Source organism: Neovison vison, chromosome 5 (assembly GCF_020171115.1).
Source record: "Neovison vison isolate M4711 chromosome 5, ASM_NN_V1, whole genome shotgun sequence".
In the NCBI taxonomy this organism is placed as follows: domain Eukaryota; kingdom Metazoa; phylum Chordata; class Mammalia; order Carnivora; family Mustelidae; genus Neogale; species Neogale vison.
The window spans coordinates 110168091-110180763 of record NC_058095.1 but is presented as its reverse complement, the minus strand read 5'-3'; the positions used below and the strand labels follow the sequence as shown (position 1 = coordinate 110180763).

The following is a 12673-nucleotide window of genomic DNA, read 5'->3' as shown; positions in this document are numbered from 1 at the left end:
AGAACTTTCAGTGTATATGATTAGCAATACATAGAATGTTTGGATTTTTAAAACAAAATTGAGACCTAACAGTATGGTTCCCACTGGGAACATCAAGCTCTGAATATTGTGATTTAATGTTCAGAGGAATAGTTCTGAAATTTTTTTCTATAATGTTAACAGAAAGACACTCAGACCTGAAAAGCAACAAATTTGATTATATGGCAAATTTAAGTACACAGTTTTCATTTTGTAAATGAATAACTTGTGAAACATTCCTAAAGTTGGTGGACAAAACCGGAAAACCATTTTTTTGTTGTTGTTCCACAGTCCTGGGAAACAGGATTAGAAGTTCTAAGACTTTAAATGTTTGTGCTACAGCAAATATTATCTACTATATTTAGGAGTCATTTTTTAAAGGATATCTATTCTTCCGGGTCATTAAAGAATTTTTCTTCTTTATTTAAAATATCACCAATTGGAAAAGGAAACAGACATTAGGAAAAATCTGGTTACATTCCTCCCTGCCTCCTGCCCTCTGCCTGCCATCTTCTCATACACACTTTCAAAGTCATTTGAAAATAAGATCATTTTCTTTGCTGGGTCTGTTATCTGATAAAAATTAAGGAGACAGTGAATGAACAGAAATTTTACATCGGTACCATTGCTACCTTTAGAGGATACAAAACTATTGACACAGGTAACAAATGATTACAGTTTTAACAAAAAAACCCTGTGAGAACCAATGGGAAAAAAATTTTTTTTGATTGGTTTCCTTTATTATGACCACATCTGCCCACAAATTCTGCAGCTTGGACTCCTTTTCAAATCCTTCTAAGAGTCTGCTTCATGAGTTACACATATACACAGAATAAAAACAAACATCATAATTTAAAAAAACGAAGTCATTTTAAATTTATAGGCTAGACAGTTCAATGTAGTCAAAGGGTATAGCTCTGAATAAGATGATGGTAATGGATTTTAAAGCTCAGATGACAAAGGTCTGTTAACTCCAGCTTTGTTTCAAGTATTACAGAGCTGTATTTGAAGTATATGCCTCAGCTTCTGTTGCCTTATTGAGCAGTAAAATATTTGAAGTATGAAACGTAATTTTGATGACAAATGCTTCAGAACATCAGGAATAAGATCAATAAAGAGCAAAGTGAATCTAGAACAAGGAAAGGTACATTTATTTTAAAAATAAAAACAGCAGGCAGTCTCTGACAACAAACAAAACCACCAAGAATCCAAACACGTCTAATATACATTGTAACAATGCACATATATTTAAAAAAAAACAACAAAGACCCATTAGTAATCTTTTTTTTTTTTTTTAAGAACTTTAGAAAGGAAAAAGTACTTCGGCTCCCTCCTGCTGGAGGTCTGCCCACAAACGCAGCATGCGCGACCCGCATCCTCTTTCAAGAGTTCTGTACAGCACAAAATTGCAGTGTGTGCATTCATTATGTGGACAGACTGATTCTGAATAAAATCGGTTTCTGTAAGGATGATCCAAAACATAAGTCAGCAGGTCCATTTCATAAAAAATAGTCAGAGGCTGCAAGAACAGTGGCAACCGTTTTCCAAAATCTTCAGTTTTAACAAAAGGTAGAGAATAACTGCTAAATCTAGATGTTTTCACATTATTTTGCATGAGTATCAAGTACTGTGTAAAAATTTATGTAAAATCTTAAGTTAGCCAAAACTAGTGTCTTTTAAACTTTAGATCAAAGTTGTTCTTCCCCCTTTTACCATGGCTGATAAATCTTTTCTGCCTTTGTCCTGAATGATGTCTGTGAAACCAAAGAACTCTGAAAAAAGAGGCAATCCTGAAGGAACACGGTACCAGAAACGTCACTGGAATTCAGTCTTAAGACACACACAGTTCCTGCTGGACGCTGGACTGTGGGAGTTTATTATCCTCCACCTTCTCGTGTCCTGGGGCAAGACAGGTGGTCTTCTTTTTAAACAGCCGAAGACTCAATCGCAGCAAGTCACTGTCTACCATGGGAGCGCCCGTGTACGCTTGTTTTACATTGCCCTAATTCGAAGAAAACAAAAACGGATTTTAAAAGATGGATATTATTGGTTAACAGTAGGAACGTCAGGGTAACCTCTAACAAAAATATCAGAATGGCAAGAAAAGTTAATTTGGGATGGATATTTAAAAGCAAAATTGAGATGTTTTCAGATTCAAGGAATCTTAGAAAAAAAGCGATCTTTGAAAGGGCACCTCTTGCTTATAAAGTAGGATTTTTAGCAATCCCTGACAGGTAATCAACTAACTTTTGTTTCCAATGACAAAGCAAACAGCAGTCACTGCACATTCCTGAGCATGTCGAAATAAAACCTTTCTTTAGAGCTGCACACTAATTCAATCTTCCCCTTCCAGGACAACCTTTCAGTCCTCTGAAAAGAGGCACTGAACACTCCACATTCCTTACTGGTCTGTTACTGTCCCATGAAACACAGTCTCTGGAAGTGAACAAATTTCCTAGGAAACAGCTGATCATTGCAGTATACCAAGAAACTACCACCTTCCTTCTGCTAAAATGTGTATCTCTATTATTCTAAGTTAAAGCTACATTAGCATTTTTGGGAGTTGCGGTCCTACAATTTTATTAAATGTTCTCCAACTATGTTCATAAATGAAATAAGGTGAGTTTTGACTATCTAGCATTCTGCCATTTCTCTTCTTTCTAGGATCCTTAAAGGAACAGTGCTTCCTTGATCACATGTTGTGATACGTAAATCGACCTTTTACATGTAGTTCTGTGAGTTTAGACTTATGTACTAAGTCACGTAACCAGGATGACAATCAGAGAAGTTTCACTGTTCAGAAAACTCCCTTTGCTGTCCCTTTGTTCTAACACCCTCTGCCCAGCTCTAACCCTTGGCAACCAATCGCAGGCTGTCTCTGATCGTTCTGCCTCTCCAGAACGTCAAATAAATGGGAATTCTATATTGCATGCTTTCTGAGACCTGCTCTTGACATTAGTCCGTGTTGTTGCCAGTACTGGCACTTTGGTTATTTTTTATTACAAATTAGTAATCCATTATATGGATGTGCCCCAGTTTACCAATTAGCTTTGTATAGAACACTGGGTGGTTTTCAATTGTTGGAGACTGTGAAAGACCTGCTATCAGCTCTTGTGGACAGGTTTTTATATGAACCTAAATTTTCATTTTTCTAAGGTAAATACCTAGCAATGGGATTACTGGGTCACAGAGTTGAGTATATATTTAACTCTGTAAGAAAAACCAAACCATTTTCCAAAATGTCTGGCACCACTTCGCATTTTCACCAGCAATACATGGCAGTTTCAACTGCTCACAGCCTTACCACAGGGGTTTTTGGTGTTTGGTTTTTAGCTATTATAATAGATTCACAATGGTACCTAATTTAAGTTTTAATCTGCATTCTCTAGTGGTTAATACTCTTTAACATCTTTTCATGTGCTTAACCATATATATCTATTTATCCTCTTTGGTGAATTGTCCATTCAAGTCTTGCCCATTTAAAAAAATTGGATTGCCTGTTTTCTGTTAATTTTGGAGAGTTCTTTGTATACTCCAGATACAAGTTCTTTTTAAAAAATTATTTTGTGTATTCTTGTTGCTTGACTTTCCATGCAGACTTTAGAATCAGTTTGTCTGCATCTACAGAACCAACCAACTAACCAACCCTGCTGGGAATTTGCTGCATTGTGTTAAACCTGTAGATCCATTTGGGGAGTCTCCTAATCTTAAGTATATTGAATCTTTCAATACATGAACATGATCTCTCTCTCCATTATTTAGGTCTTTTTTTTGATCAGTGTTTTATAGTTCTTGGCACACAGATCCTGTACATGTTTTGTTAGATTTATACCTAAGTATTTTTTGTGGGGAGCCATTGTAAAAAATATTTTTTCCCCTTCACTTCAATTCCCAGGTACTTCTATATACTATTAGTATATGGAAATACAGTTGCTCTTTGCCTGCTTTGTAGCCTGTGACCTTGCTAAACTTATAAGTTCTAAGAGTTTTTCTGGTAAATTCCTTGAAACTTATATGTAGACAATCATGTTGTCTGTGAATAAATACAGTTTTACTTCTTCCCTTCCAATTTATAGGACTTTTATTTTCTTCTGTTACTGAACTGGCTAGAACTTCCAGTAAAATGTAGAGTGGGGCAGTGAGAATAGGCATCCTTGCCTTGTTCCTGATCTCTTCAGGAAATCTCTCAAACTTTTACCATTAAGTATGATATTAGCTGTAGGTTTTTGTAGATACCCTTTAAAAAGTAAAAGACTAAGAATTATTATAAAGGGATGCTAAATTTTATTAAATGTTTTTTCTGAAGCAACTGATATGATGTATATTTTTTTCTTTTTGGTCTGTTACTATGTATATTACATTGAATGATTTTAAAATATTAAGCCAGCCTTTAATTCAGACGATATATGGTACTTGGTTGTGGTGTAGTCTTTTTTACATATTGCTGGCTTTGATTTCCAATTTTTGAGGATTTTTTATGTCTATGTTCATGAGAGATACTGATCTGTAGTTTTCTTGATATTCCAAGTACTGCTGGCCTCATACAATGAGGTGGGAAGTACTCCTGTCTCTTCAATTTTCTGGAAGAAATTATGTAGAAACGGTATTATTTCTAACTCAAAGGTTTGGTAGATTTTCCAAGTGAAACCATCTGAGAGTGGAGAATTCTTTTCCAAAAATAAAAAATAAAACCAAATAAAACAGACATAGGACTATTCAGATTTTCTATTACTTCTTGAGGAACTTTTGGTGCCTGTGGCTTTTACAGCAATTGATCCATTTTTTCTAAATTGTCAAACTTACGTGCATAGATACAATATTATCCTTTTAAAAGGATAATATCTGTAAGACTTGTAGGGCATTACCAATATTTTTCATTTCTTCAGAACCAAATTTTGGGTTCACTACTTCTGTTTTCCTATTTATTTTTGGTATTCTTTCTTTCCTTTTGCCTCCCACAGGTTCTATACATTCTTTCAATAAATCTGGGTTAAACTCATTTAGAGCAGCTAAGTGTTCTCTTTGTATCCTTCACCTATCTCATCTGATGTAGAGTATTATTTATATATTTTAAAAATAATTCTTTATTTAAAGATAATGCCAATATATGAGTTTGCTATCTTTATACTTTTTTTCATTATCCAGTAAGTAGTACCACTTTCCTCAATGAATGGTCCTATTCTGTACTTTTCTTTCATAGTTATACATTTTAAAGGTTTTTGTTTATATTTCTTAGCATTTTTCATGAGATTTTCTAATGTCTGAAATTTTTTCTTCAGTTGTCTCTTCAGCTTCTGAGCAAGTATTTTTAACCCCAAGCAATCAGAAAGCTCACAATGCTTTTTTTAGATGGATCATTTAAACATTTATATTGTCCCACTGTAACTTTTTATAATGTGTCATGTGCTAGTTAATGGTCTGTGCCCTGCACTAAAGGATAACAAGGTTCTGACAACAGAATTCTGAGAACAGAATTCTCAAGGAGAATTTTACAAGGGTATTTTTAGTTGTCACAACTTTTGAAAAGCATATGGCATATTAGAGGAGGAACCAGGGAATGCTACAAAATATTTTTTATAAAAAGGGGGCAGGACTCTGGTGAGACTTCAAGATGTGCAGCCTCTCTGCACTGAAGCCTCCTCCTTGAGCCAAAAGAACATGATGTGACGGATTATTTTTCAAATTTGGTACTGAGGATGGAATACCACTCTGAATACGAAAAAGGGAAGGGGATTCATTACACGCATGCTTATTAGGGCTACCTGGGGTTTAATTCCCTGGGAAAAACTTCCAACTGAGAAAAGCTGCAAGGAAGACTAAGCAACTGAATGAAGGGAACTAAGTAAGTAGTGTCCAAGTCTATAAAATGGGAGTGCAAAGAATGACTGTAGCAACTCTGTAAAAAGTAGTTCTAAGCCAGGACTTTAATCAGGAAAGACCTTAAAAACCTCCTATGCCTTGTATCTGTTTCTACTTTAATCTTTTGAATTCATCCCTTGCTTTTTCATGAATTTTTCTTTAATGAAGTACACTTTCTGCTAGCAGTGTTTTCTTAAATGTCCCCAGGTAAAAAGCTAGTGAGTATTTCTCTGATCTTTTAATACCAACTCTCTTAGGCTTTTTAAAGTTAAGACTTTTTCAATTTCTCATCATCAGATCTCTCCCAAATCTAAATTTCTATTTCTCTTATGTTTCAATTCCCTTTACTCTTCTCAAGTAAAAGCTTAAGTATAATCACTTTTATTTATTTTCCTTTTTCTGACTTGGTACATTCTCATAAACGCTACTTCCTATAAATATCATCATTCTGTGTCTGGAAAATTTTTCCCCCCGATCTTGTTTAGATAATGAAACATACCAGAAATTTACCTTGAGGAAATTCACAAATGAAAATAATTCACAGAAAGAGTATTTTAAACTTTATGCATATAATTTTGAATAACAAATTGCTATGCACAAATGTTCATCAATACTATTAAAGTAAAATGAAAACTATTATAAATAGAATTCTTCCTTTTATATCTGTAGAAGACTAGGAAACCGAACTCATAAAAGCAGATAATGAGACCTTAATCTCACCTTAAAGCAATCAAATAGGGGGGAAAAAAAAGCCATTCATTGATACAATGCATACGCTCTGCATTTTTTTTTTTTTCAAGGAAACAGTACCTTCTCATTTTTAACAAGCTGCTTCCTGATTGCTGAATCCCGTCTGAAGCATAACGCTTTACAACATGGTCCAAGATTACTAAGGAGACTTGCTCGCTCTTCTTTTCGTAGTAATGCAGCCATGTTGAGAGCCCCCAATTCATGTTCAAAAAGACTGTCTGCATCTTCCAATAAAAACAAACAGGCATTAAGTTTTCCGAAAATAGGAAAGTGTTACTGGCTGCTTCAATATTCCACAGTCTGTACTTTACCAGTTGGTGAAAATCACTTTATATTAAAGGCAATATACTTACACACAGTATGCCACAAAACAGTCTCAATAAATTTAAGAGGACTGAAATCATATCCTGCATCTTTTCAGACCACTACAGTGTAAAACTAGAAATTATAAGGATAAAAAAAACGTGGAGGCTCAACAACATCCTTAGTTATTGAACCTACTAAAAATAACCAAAGGATCAATGAAGAAAGAGGGAAACAAAAAATACATGGAGATAATGAAAATAAAAACACAACGGTTCAATATCTTGGGGATACAGCAAAAGCAGTTTTCAGAGGGAAACTAACAGCAATAGAGGCCTACCTCAAGAAACAAGAAAAATCTCAATCTATCCTTAAGCCTAAAGGAACCAGAAAATATAAGAACAAAGCCCAAGGTGAGAAGGAAGGAATAATAAAGATCAGAAGAAATGACAGAGAATTAAAAAAAAAAAAAATCAGTAGAAAAGATCAATGAAACCAAGAGCTGGTTCTCTAAAAAGGAAAATCAAGGAAAAAAGACAGACACAAATTTAAGAGAAATGAGAAAGAAGTAACAACCAACACCAGAGAAAAACAAAAGATTGTAAGGGAGTACTATGAAAAATTGTATGTCAACAAAGTGGACAACCTAGAAGTGGATAAATTCCTAGAAACATACAGTCTTCCAAAACAGAATAAAAAAGAAATAGAATCTGAACAGACTGATTGCTAGTAACAAAACTGAGCTGGTAATCAAAAGTTCCCAACAAAAGTTCAGAAGCAGATGGATTCACAGGTGTTCTATCAAACACTTAAAGAAAGAAAAGCTAATAAATTAATACCCATTCAACCTCAAACTATTCCCCCCCTAAAATAGGAAGGAAAGCTTCCAAACACATTCTATGAGGCCAGCATTACCCTGACACCCAAACCCAAAGACATCACAAAATAAGAAAACCACAGGCCAATATTTCTGATGAACATTGATGTAAAAACCCTCAACAAAATATTAAGAAAACACATTCAACAGTACATTAAAAGGATCATTTACCATGATAAAATGGGATTTTTCTGGGGATGCAAGGATGGTTCAATAAGGATAAAAATCCTCTTACCTCATTGGTGAAGAAAAAGCATTTCTTTGCTTGAGAAATGTTGAGAAAAGTCAACATTTGGGAACATACTTCAACATTAAAAAGGGCAAATATTAAATAAACTCTTAAAAAAAAAGGGCATATATGACAAACCCACAGCTAACCTCATACTCAATGGTGAAAAGTGTTCCCTCTAAGATCAGGAATAGCACTCTTGACACTTGAATTCAGCACAGTACTAGAAGTCCTAGCCACAAAAATAAAAGGTGTCCAAATTGGTAGGAAGAAGCAAAACTGCCACTGTTTACATATGGCATAGCACACAGAAAACCCTAAAGACTTTACCAAAAAATTTCTAGAGGTAACAAATGATTTCAGTACAATTGAAAGATACAAAATTAATATCCAGAAATCAGCTGATTTCTATATACTATAACAAAGTTATAGACAAGGAATTAAGAAAAAAATTTCATTTATAATTGCACCAAAACCAAATAACTGGGAATAAACTTAAACATGGAGGTTAAAGACCTATACTCTGAAAACTATAAAACACTGAGGAAAGAAACTGAAGATACAAATGCAAAGACATACCATGCTTGTGGTTTAGAAGAATAGTGTTAAAATAGTCTATACTACCAAAGCAACCTGCAGATTCAATGCAATTTCTATCAAAATACCAATAATGTTCACACAACTAGAACAAATAATCCTAAAATGTGTATGGAACCAAAGAGCCCAAATAGCCAAAGTTATCTTGGGGGGGAAAAGAACAATGCTGGAGGAATCACAATCCCAGATATCAAGATATACTACAAAGCTATAGATAAATTAATACAGAGAACAAACTCATGGTTGCTGGGGAGTGGGGAGGGAAGGATGGGCAATGAGCAAAATGGGTGAGAGGCAGCTTCCAGCTATGAAACAAACCACTAGGATGAAAGGTACAGCACAGGGGATATGCTGAATAGTATTATAACAGCATATGATGACAGACAGCTGCTACACTGTGAACAGAGCATAACACAGAATTGTTGTATTGCTATATTGTACACCTGAAACACAGTGCCAACCATACTTCAAAAATTTTAAAGGCACTATATTCTCTGAAAGATCTTGAACATGTAGTTATATTGCTAGTCTTAAATGAAAGTAAATATTCAGATAGCCTCTTTAAGAGGTAAGACACGTAGCCTTAGGGAGAAAGAATTTAGACTTTGATTGCTGTTCATGACTGGAAAGAAAAGTTCAAGTTAGAAAGTGGAGTTAAATTCAGTATACTGCTTACCCTGACTATTACATAAAGTTCTGGATTACATTTCTCGACTTTATTATAGCAATATTCAAATGCAGTAATACATTTTGTGACCTCTTAAAAAAAAAATCAGGAAAGTGATAAGATGTTAGACAACCCACAAATTTTATCCCAGATTTGGTCACTATAAAAACAACGTATTAAAATCAATGTATTAAAATGCCAAGATGGGGAGAAAACACTTAAATATCTCCTTAGCTTTAATGGAAAATAAAGAGGTTGAGTTAAAATAGACAAAAAATCAAAATAACAGAATAGGGCCAGTCAGGAATCCAAATATATATATAATATATTATATTAGTAGTTATATTAGTAGTAATTTCAAAGCTAGCATTCTATAAGCTAGCCAGAAGGCCAGAAGTACCAAAAGGTACCAGATACCACTTATATGACATGATCAAATACGTTACTGTTACAGTCCACAAAGGAAAACAGTAATTAATAGCTAGTAAAAACAAAGTAGACATTTTTAAGAATGAATGGGACTGCATATTTCACTTTCATTTTCTGAACCACAAAGTATAGTGAGAATAGATAATTAAACAAGTTAGTCTCACCTAATATATCTAATCAATAGGTTTGTATACCTGTCAGTAGGTACAGAATATAGGAAAAGGGTAAATAAATATAAAGAAAAAACTCAAAACCAGTTTGCAAATGTTGGTGTCTACCAGAATTATCTGAGGAGCTTTTTATAATACAGTGCCAGGGTTCTACCACAGTTATCTACGGAACGTCCAGTTGGACCAGCATACCTAAGTGGAAAAAAGCCGTTACTCAGGTGAACAGACATAAAACATACTGAGCCGATCAACAACAATCACAAAAAACCCCCCAAACCCCAAAATATTAACTACCCTTCCATTATAATGTAGAAGAAATGTGCGCGGAGCCCATTTTCTTCCTTGGAAACTAGTCACTATGACAAATTTCTTTTTGTTGAAATCCTTATTTTCTGCTTTTAGAACAATACAAAACACACACTTGCACATGTCCTTAGAAAGTCCAACATGGTTAAACTTCCAGTTTCTTCATGGTTCTCATTGTACTTTTTTTTTTTAAATTAAGTCTTCACCCAACATGGGGCTTGAACTCATGACCTTGAGGATCAAGAGTTGCAGGCTCTACCAACCAGGCCAATCAGGCGCCTGTACTTGTTTTTAATCTATCACACTATACACAGAAAACCTAGACAAAAGCAATTTAAATTTCAGTATACATGTAAAGTTTTAGGTCTCCAACCTTAGAATTTTTTTCAAATTTACATATGATGTAGGGATATACTTTCTTCAGTATTGGGGTACTGAAACAGACTAAATGGGATGGGAAAAAATTAGTTATCAATTATTTTACAAATACCTATTGAACACCTACTGTGTGTCGGGTCCTCTTCTAGGCAATAGCATAATTAGAATGTCTAAAATGATTAGACAAAGGATACAGCAGTAAACAAGGTCCCATCCCTTAGGACACTTCTATTCAGCATCATGTACCAATTCTCTCATTCTCTAACAAAGCTATCACAGCAAAAAATAGGAGATCTGACTGATAAGCAACAACTAATCCCCTTTTACAATGTATGTCATCAAGTTAGGGCCAAACTGCATTTCTGTAAGTTAGCAAAGTCATAGGAGCAAACAGCTTCAGAGGTGGGTAAGACCTTAGGGGTTTCGTTCCATCATTTTATACCCATAGGAGTTACCTGCTTAAGGTCACAGAGCCAACCAAACAAGGCAGAAAGTGAGGGGCAGGAACCCAAGAGTTTGGTCATTTGTCAAGTTAATATACATTCACAATTATAATTTGTTTCATATACATACATTCTGTGTTCATTGGGACATGTCAAAATAAAGTGTTTCACAGCTTATGCTAACAATCGGAAAAAAAAAAACCCATGAAACAAAACATTTTCAATTTTAGGAAAAAGCTTAATTTTTAAAATTATTTTACTTTCACAAACATGACATAAAATTAAATGCTGCTTTGATGTTTTTCTCCTTTCCTTCTTTTTACCACCCAGTCATCCCCCTCCTATTAATTATTGATAAGGTAGGAACCAGAGAAAACAGAAAAAAATACATAAACTAAATAAAGGAATATCCTAGAAAATAGAAAAAAATGGTAGAACAGTGAAAAGTTGTTGGCATAACGTCTGAAATCAATAAAATATTTTCAAAAGAAATAGTCACAGTCAATATTTATTGAGTGTCACTACATATCAGGAATTGCTCAAAGTATTTTCCTCATAATACCTCTTTTTGTTCCTCCTAATGATCTTACGAAGCTGATGGTCTAATTATTCCCAGCATACAAATAGTGACACTAACAAGTAGCGATTAAATAATAGCTAATCAGTGGTGAGCCTAGTGAGGAATCCAGATCATCTGGCCTAGACACCACGTTCAAAGTTTTTAATTCCTTTGTTAAAGGCTCAACCTACACATCTGCATTTGGGTAGAACTCTGCATTTCCCAAAGGAAAAGGGTGCCAAGACACCCAACTTACTTAGATATGAAAAATATCTATTCCATTCTTCCAGGCTCTGCTTTGTTTAGTTTTGGGAACACCACTGAGAGCTCTGACATTTGAACTTACCTGTTAAAAAAGTAATTATGGTAAGAAAGATCACTTGGGCTATTTTCGTAACTTTTCTGTGGGTTTAAATTTTCATGGTCAAAACTGCTTTTTAAATTTCAAAGAAATTTCTCTCTCTGCCTGCCTCTCTGCCTACTTGTGATCTCGCTCTGTGAGATAAATAAAATCTTTTAAAAAAAATTTCAAAGAAGATTTAAATAAAGAACATGAGTGAATCCTCAAACAAAACAAAACACGAAACAAAAAAACCCAGTTCCAATATGGTAAGTGCTGCATGAGAACAGAACAGCACCCTTTGCAAAGGCACTTAATTAACAGTTACAGCAGACACTGCACAAAATAAAATGGAATTACCTTTGGGTTTTTCTAAAAGTCTCTGACATGTTTCTTTGACTTTGGTGAAGAGTTCAGAACCTGCCAACTTCTTAGAAATCCCAACTCTTAGCATAACAGCTGCAGGTGTGAATTTTAACAATGCAGCCCCAGGCTCTCGTGGTTCTTTTGGATGCTTTGGCATAAGACCAGACCAATCCACATCTATCACATCTAATGGATCTGTAAAAAGTTAAGAAAAGGATTTTTTTTCCCACACCAAGAAACATTCTTGTTATCTTTAGAGAAACAAAAACTGCAAAACCCAGCATTAAATAAGTGCTTTGAACCAAAAATGTCTTATTCTTAAAATGAAAGCTTTCCTATAAAGACAAATATTTAGAATCTAAGGACTTTACAATAAAAAACC

General features: G+C 34.5%; 1 protein-coding gene across 2 annotated transcripts in view; it reads right to left on the bottom strand.

Moving 5' to 3' along the window:
* Positions 1-1146: 1146 nt before the first annotated feature.
* ZC3H13 (zinc finger CCCH-type containing 13) overlaps positions 1147-12673 on the bottom strand; it is a 114923-nt gene continuing 103396 nt past the window's right edge. For both annotated transcript variants that reach the window (XM_044249752.1, XM_044249753.1), the window contains exons 17-19: positions 12286-12486; positions 6688-6851; positions 1147-2020 (exon numbers count right to left, since the gene is read on the bottom strand). In XM_044249752.1, coding sequence (XP_044105687.1) covers positions 1850-2020; positions 6688-6851; positions 12286-12486 — 536 coding nt within the window. In that variant the 3' untranslated portion in view covers positions 1147-1849. The remainder of the gene's footprint in view (positions 2021-6687; positions 6852-12285; positions 12487-12673) is intronic.